Source organism: Echinops telfairi, unplaced genomic scaffold (genome assembly GCF_000313985.2).
Source record: "Echinops telfairi isolate 266 unplaced genomic scaffold, ASM31398v2 ScPeMD7_7468;HRSCAF=8506_0, whole genome shotgun sequence".
Classification (NCBI taxonomy): domain Eukaryota; kingdom Metazoa; phylum Chordata; class Mammalia; order Afrosoricida; family Tenrecidae; genus Echinops; species Echinops telfairi.
Window position 1 is genome coordinate 56,262,382 of NW_022111369.1, and position 20,414 is coordinate 56,282,795.

The following is a 20,414-nucleotide window of genomic DNA, read 5'->3' on the forward strand; positions in this document are numbered from 1 at the left end:
AGAACGAGGAAGACCCTCGACAAGATGGACTGACAGTGGCTGCAGCAGTGAGCCGGTGCAGGCCCTGGAGGTGCCTCCTTCTCTAGCACACTGACAGCCCGGCTCCGAGTTGAGGGCACCTGACACCAGCAGCCACCATCGGGGCGTCAGCGTGTTCTGATGGGACATCCGGGGCTCAGGTATAAAGGGAGGGTATTGATAGCTCCAGACAGCACGAATATATGCACCTCAGTCCAGTAGCACAGTGACTGGCCAAGGGCAAACACCATGTTATTCACTCTCATATTCTTATCAGTTATGTGGTCACCAGATGAGCCCTGGGGGTGCGGTGGGTTTAGAGTTCAGTTCAGTTCCATAACTGGTGGTTTGCATCCACCAGGCATTCCAAATGAGCAAGAGGAGAACTTCTGCTCCCACAAAGATGTACAACGTGGGAAACTCTACAGAGCAGTTCTGCTATAAGACTATAGGGCCGCTAAGAGTTGAAATTAAAATACGGGCTGGGTATATAGTCATTGGTTATATATATGGCTCTATTATTTTATGTTATAGGTTATACACACTTGCTAATATATGTACATAAACAAATAAAAACCAACAACCCCAAAACTCTTCAAACTCACTGCCATGGATTCTGACTCACAGCGATCCTATAGGACACAAGGACCCTATAGAACTTTCTTTATGGGTTTCAGAGACTGTAGCTCTTTAGGGGAATAAAGCCAATTCACCTTTCTCCCACGGAGTGGCTGGTGATTTCGAACTGCTGATCTTATGGCTTGCGGCCCAAAGCGTCATCGTAACCCACTACACCACCAGGGCCCCATATGTCCATAGGCATGTCGTGGCTGTGTGTATATATGTGCGTGCACAGAGGCATGCTTCATAGGCTGAGTGAGCCAGAAGTCATGGAATGGTACGGAAAGGAGATGGATAACCTAGCCCATGAGGATCTCAAATGGGGAGACGAGTGAAGACCTAGACAGCCATCTCTCATCTCCCATCAGCAAATGCTTGAACCTGTTTTAAGCTTTGTCAGGCAATGAAAGGAAATTCCATCACAAGTCGTGTGCTGAGGAAGTTTGAGTTTTACTCTGTTGGTCCCCTGAAAAGAAGGTAAAGCTTACTGAAAACCACACTTAGGAGCCCAATGGGCCAAACCTTTTCCCACCTACCTTTTCGATTAACTCGTAACTCTCCTCAAGCTTGAGCAGCCTGTTCTGCACAGACGTGGACGCCCGCTGATAGACAGTTCGCCACTCCTGGAAGTCGCTCTCAGAGATCTCCGCCACGGCAAAGCACAGCGTCCTGAGGCCTGAAAGAGTACATACCCCCCTGACACTGAGCAGGCTGCATTCACAAGGTGGCCACTTTTATTTGAAAAATCTCATTTGAAAATAACAACAACACAAGAAAGCAGATTCAATTCAAACAAAATGCTGACTTCATATTCAATATGACAAGGCCGTAGAAAATGCCTATCAATGTTCTCTTCAAAAAACCCAAGCTCACTGCACAGTCAATTCTAACTCATAGCTACCCTATGGGACAGGATAGCATTTCCCTCTGAGTTTCCAACAATGTAACTCTTTGTGGGAATGAACAGACTCGGCTTTCTCCTATGGAGCAGCTGGTGGTTTTGAACTGCTGCCCTTGCAGTCAGCAGCCCAATGCTTAACCACTAGGCCGCTTCTTGCTTTCAATTGCCATGTCTAAAATGAATCACCATGTCTAGGATGGACTTTTAAAAAACTCTCATCTTAATAGATTATTGATTACTGCATGAAATCTTCTACCAGTCCCCAGGATAAAGTTTAGACCCCCAAATGTAGTTCATATGTTTTATCAACTGCTCAGCCTCACTCCCCACCATTCGGTTCCAACACACCAGGCTCTCACACTGGTTACTTTGTCTCCCTTACACCCCTCCACCGTGTGCCTGGCATCTACGTCAGATTAAGCTCAATGGTCATGTCTTACAGCACCCTCCTTCCACCCAGACCCCATACGATGAAATCCTACAGCACCCACCCCCAGCCATTAAGTCCATTCTAACTCATTGCAGCCCTACAAGACTGTATGGAGCCAGCCAAGAGCGTTCGACCACTGTAACCCCTCTGGAATCAGACGGCTCCATTACTCCCCTGCAGAGTGGCTGGCGGGTTCTAGCTGCAGAGGGGCAGCCAGTGCATTTTGATTTTCAGCTGAGTGCTTAACTACTGTGCCACCAGAGCTCCTACCAAGACACTTGCTGCTGGTAAGTGCTGGCGAGTGGGTTCTGAGCCACAGCAACTTTCTGTACAGAGAACTGCCCGTCTGGTGCCACACTCACCAGTGTTCTTTGCTCTGAGCTCACTGTTGCAGCCAAGGCATCAACTTAGCCGGATGAGGGTCTGTCTTTCTTTCGCTGACCCTCAATCCTGCCAAGATGACGTCCTTCTGCAGAGTCTGGTCTCTCCTGAGTTCAGGTCCTCTCGTGAACGGAACAGGACCACAGTGCCCCTAGCATGGTCTTTCTGGAGGGACTCTCAGACCGGTCGCACCTTACACGCAAGGGGCCTTGATTCCTTCACCCTTGACCAACTCCAGCAGCCGGCTCTTCAGAAGCTTACTGTGGCTGACGAAGACAGGATGAGGCATCCTAGTGAGGTCTACTGGTAAAGCCGCCTGCTTCTCTGTAGGAGGAGGAGCTGAGCTGGGGGGGGGAGGGGGGAAAGCAGTGGGTGGGGGGGGGCGGTGTTACACAATGGGCTGCTAACTCAGGTTAGCCATTTGAAACAGCTCGCTTTCTGCTCCGTCACAATCTAAGCGACAATCTCAGAAACCCCCAGGGATGGTTCTCCTCTGTCTTAAGGGTCGGTGTGAGTTCAAATCACTCTGATGGCAGTGAGCGTCTTTAGTCTTTACCACCACAAATTTGTAGCATGAAGAGTCTAAGTGAGGGGCAGTGTTAGAGGAAGCTCCGCAAAAACACCCTGGGCAGCGGTTCTCAACCTGTGGGTTGTGACCCCTTTGGGGGTCAAATGACCCTTTCACAGGGGTCGCCTAAGGCCATCGGAAAACATATTTAGGAACTGAGACACCGCTCCTCTATCCATCTCCGACCCACATGCAGATACGTCCACATACGAGTACCCGGTGTGAAGACGCCTACCCATGCTACACCATGCTTCAGGACAAACTTTCATGGATTTGTCATTAGAAATCAATATTTCACAATATATACTTATATATTGTTTTTGTGATTAATTACTATGCTTTAATTATGTTCCATTTGTAACAATGAAAATACATCCCGCCTATCAGATATTTACATGTATAATAGTAGCAAAATGACAGTTATGAAGTAGCAAAGAAAATAATTTTATGGTTGGGGTCACCACCACATGAGGAACTGTATTAAAGGGTCGCAGCATGAGGATGGTTGAGAACCGCTGACCTAGGGGAAGACGGTCAAAGTGGCAGTCTGAGGAGTCCTCCCACTGTGGTTGCTGACTCACTGGAAGCTACATGCATCACTCACTTGAAGGCTACATTCAGCCAGGACAAAGTAGAATGACCAGAACAAGGAAGAGCCCAAGGCACCCGTCAACCTTGGAAGGAAGTGGAATTTTGGTTCCCACCAATATGCTGACTCATGATCATATAACTCGAGGACCTAGGACCCGATGCCAGGCCTGGTGGCCCCAAGTCACATGACACATGGCCAAGAGAACAGGTCAGAAGCCAGAAGCAATGGGAGGGCATGAAGCAACCAGAAGATTCGATCTTCCAAAAAAAAGGAGTGGCGTGGTCTCTATTGCCAGGTCATGTCTGAGTAGGAACCTCCAAGCTTTCTCCTTTGAAAACCTGGCTGGCACACCATTCTAGGGTAGGCACAAGTAGAAGGATCATTCTGCCCAGTCCCTGAGTGAATGAGGCGGAGGTGTGCAGCAAGCAGCTACAGGATCTCTGAAAAAAAGCTAGGAGCACAGAGGAGAGAGATGCCCTCTCCTACCCACCCAAACCTGTGCTATATCCTGAGGAGGCTGCACTTGTCCAGCCCAGCGGAGACCCAGCCGTCAGGTGTCCAAACGCTATGGAATGCTCATTTCCAGGCTCTTGCATTTTCTGCCTGAGAATCAGGGGCGAAGTCTTGTTTCCCTGCTTTCCAAAGCTCTAGAAAACACCCAGTCCTTTCCCAGTCTGGATGAAGAGTGAAAAGAACCGGATCCGACATCAAGCTTGGCGCCCTCAGCAAGCATGCCAGAGGTTTTGATACAGCAAAGATGGCTTCGGCAGAGTCCCTAAGAGGTTAATGTCTGGACTGCTAATAGAACAGGTGGAAGGTCAAGGCCACCCTGGAAGACAGGCTGCACTATCCAGTGCTGGAAAACCAACCACCGAAACCTGAAGCAGCACAACTCTCATTTGGCACTCTGAATCGACTTGACAGCAACTAGTGGGGTTTTTTTTACCTCTTCTTCTTCTTTTCCTTTTACCTGCTGTGGTTAAATTTAGAGATAAGACTACAAGTTGTTGTGGCCTTGTAACGAACTCTACAGTTTTAATCCCGCCCCCCCCCCCCATTTCCTTTCATCTAATCTAACCCAGTTTGCAGATTATGTGCACTGTCCCAGGTCAAATAGTTTAAGAGTTCAGACTGAGAGAAAGTCTTGTTCACTGCAGATTTCCTCCCGGGCTTCACACAGAGCTTGGCACATGGGAACTAAAACGAGTGAACTACACTGTAATAGGTATGTATGGAGGAGCCCTGGTGGGGTAGTGGTAACTAATGGGCTGTTAACTGCAAGGTCAACAGTTCGACACTACCAGCTGCTCCAAGGGAGAAAGACTGGGCTTTCTACTCCCGTAAAGAGTTACAATCCTGGAATCACCAAAGGGCAGTCCCACTCTGCCCTGGCAGGCTGATAAGAGCTATGGGGTTGCCAGCAGTGGGCATTGACTCCAGGCAGTGAGCTTGCAGTTCCCTTCTTCAGGGACCATCTCATGGGTCTCTCCTGGAGCTGGGAAGCTAAATATTGGCATTGTAAATGGTGCCAATTCCAAAGAACAAATTAGATTTCTAGCCCTGGTGCCCTGAAGAGATGGGGAATAAACTCTCATTTTTTCAAATAAAAACCATTTTAGGAAAGTAAAGTTTTAAAATACTGCATGAGAATAGCATACGGCATAATCTAAATGATGATCAATAACTGATATTTGACATTAGGAAGCTGCAAGATAGGAATAGGATATGCTTTTTCTTTATTTTAACATGTTTTGAGGGAGGGGGGCATGACACTCACCTTCCGTAGCAAACTGCTCCAAATGTTTTAGGGTGATTTCTTTGTACTTTGAGGTCTCAGCCAGTCGATCGTAAATGACTGTGTCCTAGAAAACAAGAAGAAGGTCGAATGCACTTGCTGAAGCATCCTGACTTGGAGGTTGCTGTTGACAGCATCATTTGTTAACAAACCAAAGCAGAAACAACCAATCACGTTTAGCTTTGGTGTGAAAGCACAAACTGCTTCCTCTAAGGAAGGAATGACGATGCTAACCCTGCATTTCAATCCTCTTTGGTTCACAATAACACCATCTCCTACTTGACCAGTACTACACTCACCTTCCTGCCTTCTCCGGCAGGCTGTGCAGACTATTACATCATGCTCCTGGGCACTGCGAGGGAGAAGGGCCTGGTGATCGAGTGAAATGTGACCTAGGCAAAGCCAAAGGGTAGGCTCTGCTGTCATGTTTCTTCCCAGAAAACCAAACTCATAGCTGGGTCAAGTCTCACTCATAGCAGCCACATAGGACAGGGTAGAACTTCCTGAGACTAACTCTTTACAGGAGTAGAAATCCTTATCTTTCTCCCGCAAAGTGGCTGGTAGTTTTGAACTTGGTTAGCAGCCCAAGGTATAACCAGAGTCTTTAAGATGCCAGGGTGCCTGGCGAATCTCAAAGGGGCGCAGTGACATCTCCCCCAAACTCATTTGACACAGGATGTTTTAGAGCTTGCTGTGGTTAGCTGCTGAGCTGACCTTGACTCATGGCAACCTTATGTAAAACAGAAGGCAACAATGCCCGGACCTGTCCCATCTTCATAATTGTCAGCATGCTCAAATCCACTCTTTCAGCGCTTGTGCCAACCCATCTCACTGAGGGTCTCCCATGTCCTCTAGCTCCTCACCAATCGAGATGGCCCCCTCTAGCAGTCAAGCCCTCCTGATGGCAGGTCAAAAGCACGAGAGTTGGACAAGGTTCTTGCTGTGACCCAAATTTCCTCTGGATGGTTGCCAGAAGTAGACTGCTGGCCTGTCTTCCTAGTGCGTCTGAGTCTGTAAGCTCTTCCGAAGCCTGTCCCCTTCGAGGGAGCCGGCTCGTATTTGAAATGATAGTGACTTAGCTTCTAGAATCAGAGCCACCTGCAAGCTACTACCATAGAGCAGAGGGAGAGAAGGTGGGGCTTTCAGAAGTTAGAGCATCTTTATGCATCTGATGTTCCCGGAAACACAGACTGAGAAACACGAGGAATAATCCACCCGAGGAGCCAGTGTGTGCCCATGGGGAGAACCCTGCACAGACGTAGCCCCGCCGTTAAATAACGGAATATTTCTAATTCAGTTACTTGAGGCCGTCAGGTTCCGTGCTCTTAATCGGTAACACGCAATTGGGGGCTTATCTCTAAAATCCTCTTCATCTTTAACTCTGTGCCACCATATGTATTCCGTTTTCCTCCGCTTTAAAAACTGCCCGCTTTGCCTTCCCTTTTGCCTCTGCACTAGCTTAATGTTTTCAGAGTTTTAGTGATCAGCCTGCCTGGTTTTATGAGACCAGGAAAAAATAAATCATCTACCTGCAATTACTTTCTCAGTGGTATGACCCACTCTGTGGTCTCTGGTCTCAGGGCTGGGACGTGGACGCAGACTAATGCAGTATGATTTAGCGCCCTGGACAGAAACAGAACCCAGTGACCTCAGAGCAGACGCAAGAGTCCCAGTCCCAATTATGAATTTCTTTTCATTTTTCAATGAAAAGCTGGGGGAGGGGTAAAGTAAAAGGAAACAATAATTGCGCCTCTTGGCTCTTTCCTTAGACTGAAAAAAAGGTATAATGTGTAAACTCTATTCCCCCCACCATCCCCCACCCCACCTCAGAGACTAATGACATTTTCAATGGCATTAAAACAGGCTATTTTAAAACGAAGAAGATCTAGGAAGAAAAACATCCATGCAAATGAGACGAAGAGTGATAAGATGAGAGCTTTAATTCTGCCATGCAGCCAAACATTGTAATTGGAAGAACTGATGCTCAGAACAGGGGCGATTCACTTTCCCTCTTGTCCTCAGGGTCGAGGAAAGAGCAGAGGACACACCGTGTGCGTGCAACATGGTACATTTTAAAATGTCAGTCACCACTAAGCACGCTCCCACGTGAAGAAGAAAAACAAAAAGCACATGCTTTCACCCACGGAACGGCCTTCCATTTTGCAGCGGGCACACCGTTGGCAAGCAAAGTTTGTTCACAGGAGCAAGAACAGGAGTCTCTCCTCGGCTCACACTCAGAACCTAGAGTCTACGTTTAGGAAAAAAATCTTAACTGGATGGAGCTACCTGGTGTCCTGGCTTTAGCCAAGGTGATCGCTCCCTCCCTCCCATCGAGTGGATTCAGATTCAGATTCATAACAACCCTATAGGACAGGGTAGGACTGCCCTGCGGGTTTCCAAGACAGTGACTCCAGGGAGAAAGCCTCCGCCTTCTCCCTCACCAGACAAGGCAAAGCAGTCCACGCTGGCGAGGAGCTACAACTGGATAGTCAAATGACCATCCCCTACATATTTTGGACATGTGGTCAGGAGAGACCAGTCCTTGGGCACGACATCGTGCTCACTAGAGTGGAGGGGCAGTGCACAAGGGGAAGGCCCACGACAAGATGGGCTGACCCAGTGGCTACAACAATGGACTTGGGCACCGGAGCAGCTGTGAGGGCAGCCCCGGACGGGGCAGGGCTTCCATCTGTGGTGCACAGGGGGGCTCTGGGTCGGAACCGGCTCGATGGCACCTTACAAACAACTACAACAGGGGGCTTGAGAGGGAAGCTGGCAGCTGCTAAGAAAGGTGGGTTGTTCCAGCCTTCCTAGCTGCACCACAGGTAAAGGACCTGGTGGTCTGTTTCAGTCAAGATCACGGCCCCGGAAACCCTGTGGGGCAATTCATTCTGTCACACGGCATCCCTACAAGTTGAACATGGGCGTAAAGCCACCAGAATCAACAACAAAGGATCTCATAAAGCTTCAAGGGAATCTGAATTCATAACTCATAATGTATCTTGGTCACATTTTGTAGCTAATAAGAGGTGGTCCTACTGAAATTCCAGGAGACATCCTCAAAAAAAAAGCCTTCCGCAAACTTCAAAGTAGGGCTCAACGGGTTGTGAAGTTCCCGGTTTACCCCCTGCCTTCCACAGCATGTGTAAGTTCCACAAGTCGGTCGACCAGAGCTCTGCCCAACACCGGGGTGCCCCACACATTGTACAAGTAATACCTACACCTGCTGTCGTAGAGGTGGATGATAGCAGCAGGCAGAACAATAGTAGTCGGGTACCATCTACTTCTTCAGTATTTCTTAATCACTTTTTACTCTTTTAGCTTAGGCGTACCATAGCACATGTCATGATTGATTATTTACTCCCCCAAGGAATCTATTGCCTTCCCCGATTCTCCTTCTGATTTCAGTCTCTTTTCTTTTTTTAATCATTTTATTGGGGACTCGTACAACTCTTATCACAATCCATACATCGATCCATTGTGTCAAGCACATTTGTACATTTGCTGGCATCATCATTCTCAAAACATTTGCTCTCCACCTAAGCCCCCGGCATCAGCTCCTCACTTTTCCCCTCCCTCCCCGCCCCCCCTCCCTCATGAACCCTTGATAATTTATAAATTATTATTTTTTCATATCTTACACTGTCTGACGTCTCCCTTCACCCACTTTTCTGTTGTCCGTCCCCCAGGGAGGAGGTTACAGGTAGATCCTTGTGATCAGTTCCCACTTTCCACCCCACCCTCCCCTGACTCTTCTTCATATGACTGATCAGTCTCTTTTCTTGGATCTTCTTTCCACGTTTAGCCCTGCTCCTCTCTTCTGATGTAGTGTCTGCTTACTGCCTGATTCTACTTTTCTAGTGCTCCGCTCACTCACCCACCCACATACCCACCCATTCACTGCCACTGGGTCAATCCCAACTCATGGGCACCTTAAAAGACAGAGCAGAACTGCCCCTGTGGGTTTCCAAGTTCATAACTGTTTATGGGAGTCAAAAGGCCTTGGGCTTTCTCCTGCAGACTGACTGATGGATTCCAACGACTGACCTCGCATTTAAGAGCCCAGCACGTAACCCACGGTCTCACCAGGTCTCTTTTGTTTCAACTACATGTTAAACCCTAAATTTTCATCAGCCCCCCAGACTTCTCTGCCTTGATGGTCCAGCAGCAGGCCCCCAACTCTACTTGGAAAGAGGCATCACTACCACTCAGCTGCCCAGTAGACATTTCACAATAATGCGAGAACACAGCTTCTCTCGTCAGGCCTAGGTAATCCATTTGTTGTTGCCTGGCGCCCTCCAGTCAATTTCCATTCACAGCAATTGAGTGTGACAGAGGAGAGCCTCCTGGGGGTCTCTGCACGACCGTCTTCGCAGGAGCAGGCTGTCTGGTCTTTTCCTATGCAGGGCCCCTGGGTGAATGCAAATCTCCATCCCTTCGTTAGAGACGAGTCTTGAACCACTATGAGTTCTCTTTCCCTCACTGCCACCGCCCCGCTCCCCCCCATTCCTACTCAGTGACCCTGTAAGACAGGGCCAAACTGCCCCTGTGGGTTTTTGAGACCATAACTCTTTATGGGAGTAGAGAGCTTTGTCTTTCTCCCATAATTTCGAACTGCTGACTTTGCGGTTAGCAGCCCATCTGGAAACCACTATGCTACCAGGGTTCCTAATCCTTAATCTCTCTCCTCTCAATCTTCTTGAACTGCCTGGGTGTGGGTCCTCATGGGCTCTTGTCTGCTCCGTGGTCAGCAGCCTCGGCAGGCAGCTGTGTGTGCGTTTCTGTTTCCTCCCTCCTCATTCTCCCTGTGCTCCCCAACCAGCCTGTGCGGTGAGATCTGGGTGTGTGATGAAACCAGGTATCTTTGTTTTGCAGACAGCCTGATCAATAACCATGCAATAAGATTAAACTTGAAAAATTTAAATAAATTTCCATAGAAAAACAACAAGAAGGAGGAAGGATGATTAGAGAAAAAAAATACACGTTCTTGAGCCTGGGGTGGGGTGGGGTGGAGGCAGGGCATGACATCACTCATGCCTCCAGCTTCATATACTGATGCCCTACCACATGCCAAGTTGTTCTCACCCTGTTGCATGTGTGTGCGCCTTTCGACTACTGATTCACATCTCATAGCCAATCTGGCAGGGGTGGAGGTGGGGATGGGGGTGAGAGGGTGAGGAGCGAGGTAACAATGTGAAAAACAAGTTAATACATGTCAATAATCACTCCTGTGATTATTAAAAAATGCAGATCTGCTGTTTCCATTCTTTGGTCAGTGCCTCAACACCTCGAAGTTTCTCGAGGTAGACGACCACACCACAGAAGGTTTAACGGAAAATCTGAGTTGGGTGTCTATTGGATACATACCGAGCATTTAAAGTAGGGGGGCTCTTATAACTCTTTATTGCGAATTGAATGAAAGTTTACAGGGCAAGCTGTATTTCGTTTTAACCATTCACCCACATGCTGCTTCATGTCCCTGAGTGAAATCCTCACAAGGAAATCACACTTAGTCCATTTCCTCCCTGGTTTGCTCATTTCAATTCCTTACTCCTCCCTTCCCCAGTCTGCCTTCGGAATTTTGTCCGTGGGAATATGCAGCTCCACTGATCTCAAATGGCTGATTCTTCTAAGGAGTGCACACTAGTGTAACCGTCCACCTTACAGACCTCAGCTGAAATTTAAGCTACAAGGGCGAGGTGAGCTCCAGGCCTGAAGGTCACTAAGCACCAGTCTTGAGGGTGCCAGTGGTCTCCATGCACTAGTAGTTCAGGTAATCTTAATTTCTTCTGAGTTTTGTTCCACATTTTTCTCCCACTCTCTGCTTCTAATTCAATACCTTTCAGAACACTTGGTGGTGGTAACTGGGCACCTTCTAGTTCTTCTGGTCCCATGTAATCGAGACTGATTATCACATGGTTCACTAGACTAATTATTTTCATGTTGCTTTCCCCCAGATGGGAAGAGACTACTTCAGATTGACTGCTATCAGCTTTAAAAGAATCTACCTGTTATTCACCAAGTAGAACACAAAACCTTGTCTTTGTGGCCTGTGTTCCCAGTGGATCCTGTGGTCCCCTGAAACTCTGGTCTTGTGTCCCCAAGCCCACAACTCATTTCCTCCAGGTGTCTCGCTTTCTCTAAGACATTCTCATCACCTGTCTCCCTGGAAGTTCTAGGGTAGTCATGACTACATTTGCAACCTAAGCAAAGAGATTCCTTAGTGATATTCTCTGCACGACTTATCTTTATGTTCTTAAGTCTAGTGCATCCTCCTCTCACACTGGCTCATCTTGCATTTTCAGTTATGCGTTCACTTGTGAGCATTGTTAGTGCCGGGCTGTGCACAGAACAGCACTGACGTCTGTTGCCTTTAACACTTACACTCCTCTGCATGTATTCCTTTGCCTTCATATTGTTCTGCTGATAAAATGGGAGGTTTTAAGGCTCATTTTATTTCCTTATTGCTAAATGTTATTATTTACAAAAATGTTATCATTTACAAAAAGAAATTCTTCTTTACGGCATTGTTTTGGAAAAAAGTATCCACATTGCGATATGAAATAACTTCATAAGATGTTTCCCAATTGTACCCCAAATCCATACATATATTTCCCTGAAAAATCTGTGATTTCACTTATGTTTGTGCCTACAGAATCCAGTTTAAAATCTGATAGATGACATCCATCCCATGAATTTTACCTGTCTGAATGAATGAGAACAAGGGGATTCTACAACTAAACGAGTTCCACCAGAACGCTTTCAGACCAAGGCAGGTAAATGTTTCATTTCACCACTTGTAACACCGAGGAAGGCAGTCAAAAACATTCTCAACAGGGATTTAAATAAATACCTTGGTCCTTTTTATATAATTCAATTTTCAAATAACATTTGATAAACCAAATATCTGATTATATTTTAAATCAACAAGCTCCAGACAGAAAGGTTCATACACTGAGGAGCCTCGAAAGACAATTCAAAAAATATGAACAGGGTCTTAACAGCAATAAAAGGCCGTGGTGAGTGGATTTCTCATTTTCCTGTGAGTGTAAGCATGTTCTAGGAGACTTGGGGTTACGGTGGCTAAAGGCTCAGCTGCTAACAAAAAGGGCAGTGGTTCAAACCCACTTGGCTCCTGAGAACAACGTTGTGGCAGCCTGCTTGCGGAAACCCTGTAAGGACAGTTCTCCTCTGCTCTGTAACGTCTCCATGGGTCAGACGGACTCTGCAGGCAGTGGGTTTGGCAAACATATTTAAATAGGAAAATGCATTTATAATGAAATATCACTGTTTCTGTCCATTTTACTACCTGCCATCAAGTCAATTCAAGGTGACCACACAGTGCAGAGTGTTACTGCTTCATGTGGATGCCCGGGCGGTGACCTTTCAGAAGTAGACTGACAAGCCTGTCTTCCCATGTGCCTCTCGGCGGGGCGGCTGACAATCTTCTGCTGAGTCTTGGAGCCCTTCACCATGTGTGCCACCAGGCCCTGTTTCTGCCTACGCTACCATCCAGGTCCGCCAACAGGGACCAAATCTGTCCGTGTCAACAACGAGAGACACATAGCAGTCACCCAGCCTGGAAACCAGAGTCGTCACTGTGGCCCTCCCCTCGCCACTCCCCCGCCACCGCTGCTTCAATGGCCTTTCGAAGGTTAATTTCAAACTTAGTATGCATCATCACCCGCTAATAAATAATACTATCACAATCACCACTTTGTAATAAATCTAATAAAACAACCGCTTACAAATATCTACTGTATCTTATTGTTTTCTCATGCCCTTTCTAGACCACAAACCGCAGAAACTATGTGCCAAGAATTGACTTATATGAAGTAAGCAAAGCTAAACTTTCAAAGCACTGCATTTACGCTGGAGGAATTCCACACGTCACCAGACGGGCTGAGCACGCCACTAAAACCAGCAACAACCGCGCATGTCGGCAGCTTGGTGCGGAACATCTGTGTTACATTTCCGGAGCAGAGTGCCTCCCGTGCACGTTATATACCATCATAAATCAACACTGTACAAGGTAAAAATAAAAACTTACAGCGCCTTTGCAGTAAAGTCGCAACTTCCCGGATGGAGTTCGGACAATCACAGACATTCTCTTCCTTGAGCTGAAAGAAAGCGGTTTTCCATCAAGTGTCAGCACACCAAGAAAGTGCACAGTTACATTTGTCATGCCTCGCTGTTTTAATACTCACGGCAAAAAACACTGATTATGAGCCCACCCTTCCACCAAAACCATTCACCCCCCTGGGTGTAGACTTGGGTACCTCTGAAAGTTACATTGTGTTTTTTAAGGAGGAGGAATTTTGGGAATGGCTCTCAACAAGGCTTGATGCCTACACTAGGTTAGACAAGAGTTCTAGTTCAATGTTCAGATTTGCAAACTATGTAAGCTAGTATCTTAAGAGATGAAGTGTATCCATGGAATTAATTAGAAATTAAAATCAACTGTAACAATGTTTTCCAACCATACATGAAGGCACAATGAATAAATTAAGAAGTACTGGGATGCTAGCTACAAGGTCAGTAGTTTGAAACCACCAGCTGCTCCTTGGGAAGGGGCTTTCTGCTCTACAAAGTGTTACGGTCTGAGAACCACACAGGGACAGTTCTATCTTGTTCTATAGGGTAGTTATGAGATCATATCAGATCAGTGGCATTGAGTTTGGATAATACACACAGTACTTTTATTTCAAAGATTACTAACAAACTATGAAACCATGCATGAATAAAAGTTATGCTTACAAAGTTACACACAAAAGTCACAAACATTTTAATGCTGTTTGTGGCAATATACACTGTTTAGTAAAAATCATCAACTACATAACATCTTTGAATGCTTTAGCAAAGCTGCAAATAACATTAGACAGAACTGGAACAGCATTATATAATATAAGGTCTCATTTAGAACCATATTTGCATAAGCATTCTTATAGTGTGTGTGTGGGGGGGGAGCGCTTTTAAAATGTCCACATCTATTTGTTTTACCTTATCATTTTCTGCTGCTTAAAAATAGAGTTAGGTCCAAAACACAGCAGCAGTCGGATGTAGCAACAGACATGTAATCAGGATTTTATAAAGAGGAATCCAGAAATACCTGAGAGTTCCTTCTAACTCAATTTATACTCATTATTAATATTCCTTTGGGCCTTTAGGGCATGTAACGCAAGAGAATGGTGTTTAAATAACCAGCCGAGAAGGCCCAATTCCTTTTGTATTCGCCAGTGGCGTGTGGTCACTCCCCATGAGGACAGCATGCTGAGCCGGCACAGAGAAGGAAGGACTCTCAGAGCCGGTGGGAGCTTGTCTTGGGGGGGAGAAAGGCCAAGAGAAAGACTTAACACTTATTTTCTTGAGTAAAAGCAGTATTTTCAGGTTACAGCCTTAAAGATCTTGCAAAGTGTCCTAGGAATAGTAATGTGATCTTCAGCTAAAGTCTACCTGCTCAAGAACATCGGTGAACTTAAGACATTACAGGGAAATGCAAGAGTAAAAAGCCCCAAACTCTGAAGTATCATTGACTATAACTGAAGGATTTTGATTAGTTGAGCTTCTGAAATAAAATTAGTTGAGTAATCACTTTATTCTTTGTTCTTTCCTATTAGACATAAGTAGTCTTTTATCTAATGTTGTTAGACTAGACCAGTGGGTCTTAAGCTTCCTAATGCCGTGACCTTTTAATAGTTCCTCATGTTGTGGTGACCCCCAACCATAACATTATTTTTGTTGCTACTCCATCACTGTCATTTTACTACTGTTATGAATCAGACAACCCCTGTGAGAACCGCTGGATTAGATGTCATTGCGTTCACTTAGAGGGACCCCATGTGACAGAAGAAATGTCCCGCAGGGCATTCTGAATTGTAATCTTTTGGGAAGGAGGGGGGTCAGTTCTGCTGGGGAGCCACTGGGTTTCAAACCATCAACCTTTCAGTTAGCAGCCAGGGTTTGATGACCAGGGTTCCTCTTAAGCCTCATTGAGATAAGGATATTATTTCTTAATTCTCAAAGACTATAAGGAATTATGAGCACAAAATTAGAATAGTGGATTCTGACTTGGCTTCAACTTCACTTCCCATGGATGTCTGTGTAAATAACAATGCTTCCTGGTCCCTAGCCCCCAGGCTTCCTCTTGGTCCTCTATCCCCAAACTGCGATAAAGGCAGTTGTGCATTCGCATATTTGGATTCACCCTCCTCTAGTCGTGATGCAATAAGGGGAAGAGAGCTGATTACGACTCAGATACAGACATCCCAATGAAAAAATGGACCCAAGATTTTCCTTCAATATTTTATTTAAATGAATGTATTTAAACGAAAAATTAATTTCTTCTACTTGCTTAAAGGGAAATATAGAAATATATCTCATAAATACCAATAAAAAAACAGGTGCTTTACCTGGTGAACTCCAAGACATTGAGCAATTCATACCTTTCTTCCTGCCCCAGCTGTGGAAGAAAGGAACACATGATTATATCACCTTGGAAAGATTTTAGGCTGTCCGGAAATAGACCTTAGTCATAAAGATGTAATGTAGAAAATGTCAATACAAATCAATACAAATCAATTTCCCTTCTGAAATTTCCTCACGCATCTTCTTTAGCAGAATTTACTAACTTTCAGGTTAAGATGGAAAACTGAACATGCATATTTAATTTCTGCCCTTCCCAGGTCCAGGGAAGTGAATTATTTGATGTGTCTCTTCTAGCCATTCTCTGACTCTCACCACACAACCTTTTCCCTGCTTGGGCCTGGTGAACAGGTAGGGGAAAATACTGCTAGGATTCACTTCTGAGAAATTGTGAACAGGATTCTCTGGAATGCCATCCTGCTGTGTATAAAGCGGGCTCTCCAAGAAGCAGGAGGAGGGATAGAAAGAGCCAGGAGTGGAGTGTGCCCTCTGGGGCCGAGATCCCTGCGTTTTGAACCAACTAGATGAGACAACAGCTATACTGGCAGAGGAGGAGCAGCAGCAGCAGCAGAGCCAAGCGTCAGAGCGTATAACAGTGTGATGGACTTCCCAAGCCACGGAGCAAGTTAAGATGAGTGCTTTTGTGCAGGCGGCTGGCATGAGGAGTGGGGTACCTCTGGGCACTCATTCAGGGAACGAGTTGTGCTGACCCAGGGGTTTAGGATGAATGCCCGTGGGTTGAACTTACAGCAGAGGGGTATGCCCCTTTGGGCATTTCCTTGTAACATGCACTAACAAACAACCCAATCCTGAGCATTTAGCGTTTGTCACTGGCCTTACAACGTGGTGACTTCCTTAATAAACCCTTTCATCCTGAATGCTGTCTGTGGGTTCTGCACAGCCATTGGAATGGATATCAGCAACGAAGGGGTAAATTGGAGAAGGTTAAGGAAGGTGGTACGCCAGGGCTGCTATGGCTGAGTCGGAGTTGACTTGATGGCAGTTGGGTGGGAAGGGGAGGGGGATGGAGTGCCTCCAAGTCTCACTACACGTCAGTAAACCTTTACAAGCCCAGCCTTCCTTGTTCTCTTGGTGGGCTCCCATGGCCAACTTCAGTCGGCAGTCAAGTGGTTAAGGAAGAAGTTGAATTTGCATTTCACAGCCAGTAAGTGGCTTAAAAGAGTGAAACTGCAATTACCTCTGGAATTACCACATCAACCAAACCATGCTCACTGCCGTGAGGTCAGTGCTGGCTCATAGCGGCCACTCTGTGGGTTTCCGAGACTGAGACTGTTTAAAGGAGTAGAAAACCCAGTGTTCTCCCTCACTGCTGCTGGTGGTTTCGAACTGCCGACCGTGTGATCACAGCCCAAACCTGTAACCAGGAGTGAGTAGGAACTACTTGAGAAGCATTGGACCTTCCTACCCACTGGCTGACGACCAGAGATTTCAGTGAGCTGACTGGCACAGTTGAGGATACTGGCACGGTGGGTTTATTCAGACAAACTGCTGGGCTCCAGTCTTCCCTATGTTGTAGCGGCCAGACCTCGTAGGCACAACGAAAGATTACTCTCCGGGAACCCAACCTGCCGAAGCCACAGCAGAGGCTCCCACGTGAATCCCACCCAGATCTCCCACAGTGAAACTCATTATTGGCAAAGGCCTTCTAAGACTCAGAGCTTCCCCAAGAGCTTTTCTGTGTCCCAGGCTCCAAAACAAGGATTCACAGCCATGGCAGGGGAGTCTTAGCCCACCACTCCACAGGAGTCAATCGGAGCAAGTAGGATGGCAATCCCAGGGGGAAAAATTGATCTTTAACCTAATAGAGCAAAAAGATCATTTTTTTGGAAAAGGACATCCTGGTTGGTCAAGTGAAAAGGCAGAAATAATGAGGAAGACCCCCGACAAGACGGATCGACAAAGCGCCGGCAACAATGGGCTCAAACGTCAGCAGGAGGACGGAGCAGGACGGGCCGTGTTTCCTTCTGTTACGTGCAGCCATGGAGTAGGACCGCTGGGCGGCCCCTTAGAACAACAACACTGAGAACAAAACAAAACATTTATCATGAACCACCTTTTGAAAATCTGAGCTGGATACCTGCTTAAAAAAAATAGCTAAAGTTATAGAACCAGTTGTCACCGGAGAGAGAAATTGGAGTAGAGAATCTCTATTGAATCAAATAGTCTTTTTGTACTTAGGAGTCCTAGTGGCAGAGTGGTTATGAATTGGGCTGCCATTGAAAGGTCCAAAGTTCAAAACCACCCGCCGCCACTCCTTGGGAGATAAAAGGAGCTTTCTACCCCTGCAAGGAGTTCCACTCGCAGAAATCTGCTGGGGCAGGTTAACCCTGTGCTACAGGGTTTCTGTCAGTATTGGCTCAATGGTAGTGAGGGCGGTTTTTTGAGTATTTGGTACTTATTTTTATCTTTAAAGCTCTACATAGAGATTACTTTCATTTAAAAGAAACTTCAAAATAAACAACTTACTGAATCTATAATCACCGAGTCCGGAGTTCTTCCAGTGAAAACAAAGTTCAACATCTTGGCAGCTCTGACCAAGGCCCCTTCATCTATTGGAGGCAAGCAGGTACAAACAAACGTGTGGGAAACATTTATCCAAAACACAAAGAGAAATACACCACGGTAAGACACTTTTTGGTTTCATTAAAACACTTTCACTCCAGTCCTCATTATTAATTTTTTTCTTTCTAAATTATAAATGCCAATGGAATGTGCAAAATAAAAGACACAGCGAAATCTTGTCTGAGTTTAAAACCCCAGAGTCATATTTCTCAATGTTCAAGTTCACGGGCACGCATACCTAAATGTACCCTTGGCCGTATACATTCTCTACAAGCCTTTCATAATGTGAGTAGCACACACTTGCTTACGTTTCACTTTTTTCTCTAGGAAGTCAGATGTCAACAATGACTACTACCAACGGTGGGTTCAATGTGTGTGGAATTAAAAAAAACTGAGATTTCAAAAAGTGAGACAGTAGCTGTGTTCCTCAGACCTCATGTTGTCTCTGACCTTCTCCCAGGAGGCAGCGGGTTAGAATAAGATAGACACACAGCTTCTATCCTGATCACGCGAGATGTGATACTTCTCAAGGCTTTTAGATACTGAGCAATATCCCAAAGTCCCAAGTCTAGATACAGTTTGCAGCCCTTACTCACCATGACTACTTATAAAAAAAAAAGTCTCCACTTTGTGTTCCCCCTTTCCTACAATTTTACAATAACCACATTGACTACTTAACTCAATTTTGCACTGAAAATAGGTCCACAATTATGTCTAAATACTAAACCTGAGTAGGTATACTAATAAATATTTTTAAAGAATCTCTTCCACCATGTAAGGACACAATAAGTGCTGTGAATCTGATTTTCAACAGAAAAAAGTAAAATTGGGGCTATAAAGTCATAGATGGTTACTAATTGTTAGGCAAGTCTTCTATTTCTTGATCATTTATGACTAATAGGAACACCTAGGTATTTGCAAAGAGGAGGAAACTCTCTATATGTATATAAGAAAGGATCTTTCTTATATAAATCTGTTCAAATCTGGCACATCAAATTTCCATATAATTCAGCATACAAGTTAGAAAATTAGGTATTTTGGCATACATAAATTTTAATCCTGAAAAGCCGAGTTTTTTTCCATGAGTAAGTAAAATTTTTATCTGAAACACATTCAATTTAGCGATCTTGTTTTTTCAAATTAGGTAGATTTTTTCCCCCAGACAAATCTAAATATTAGACCAATTTACTGCAGGAACCCAATTTGCAGTGGCTTCATTTGTACCTGGAGATGCTGCCTGATAAATGATCTTATCACCTTCCCGCTCTGGTACTGCTGTGTGACAGACTGCCATCATGGTAAGAAATTCACATATTATAGGTGCAGTTGGCTGCAAAAAAATAAACAAACATTTACTTTAGCCCTTTCCATTTAAGCATTTGACATTAATAATAATATTACTTCATGTCTATCTATTAAGACCAGCTGTTAAGAATTGAGGCAGGGGTGGGTTTATAGCCCACTCAGAAGCCAAAACTAACTATGAAGAAAAAACATCTTTTTTTTTTTTTTTGTAACATTCATTCTCACAGTGTCCCATTCACTCTCAAGACATTTATATGAGACAACTGTATTTTGTCAAATCAAGATCCAGGCATAATTAAAGCCTGTCCTAAAAGGAGAGAAAACACATTCTGAAATGTTAGTTAACTGGCTGTGGTAGTTTGAACCCACCAAGTGGCTCCGTGGGAGATGACATTGGCAAAAACCCTGATGGGCGGTTCTGTGTCGCCTGGGTCGCTCTGGGATGGAATCCAACAGCGGTTCTTAGTCACGTTTACACTTTAGGCATTGCATTCTAGCGTGGCTCCGTTTTCTTTGGGTTGGGGCACGTTTGAGAAAATAAGAGGTCGGAGTAGCATGAAGCAAAGCGGAGAGTGGCTCACAGCTGGGCGGGTGACTTAGGCAGGAGCCACATCATGCACCTGTTTTAAGTTTAAAGACGCAGGAAGGTTTTAAACAAGGTAGGATGGGTATCCATTGCTGCACAGTCACCAAGGGCAGTAAGAACTGGGGAGGAGGGAAACGGAAATGAGGAGCTTGGTCGGGAGGCTCTGCAATGAGCCACCTAGTCCTGGGGGGGAGGGGCGGGGATGGTGTCTG

At 45.6% G+C, this 20,414-nt stretch overlaps 1 protein-coding gene across 1 annotated transcript in view; it reads right to left on the bottom strand.

Annotated features, from left to right (window-relative positions):
- ATP8A1 (ATPase phospholipid transporting 8A1) overlaps positions 1-20,414 on the bottom strand; it is a 222,369-nt gene that overhangs the window by 130,809 nt on the left and 71,146 nt on the right. The window contains exons 17-22 of the mRNA XM_030888552.2: positions 19,536-19,641; positions 18,216-18,298; positions 15,716-15,765; positions 13,357-13,426; positions 5,289-5,373; positions 1,176-1,315 (exon numbers count right to left, since the gene is read on the bottom strand). Of these exons, the coding sequence (XP_030744412.1) occupies positions 1,176-1,315; positions 5,289-5,373; positions 13,357-13,426; positions 15,716-15,765; positions 18,216-18,298; positions 19,536-19,641 (534 nt within the window). The remainder of the gene's footprint in view (positions 1-1,175; positions 1,316-5,288; positions 5,374-13,356; positions 13,427-15,715; positions 15,766-18,215; positions 18,299-19,535; positions 19,642-20,414) is intronic.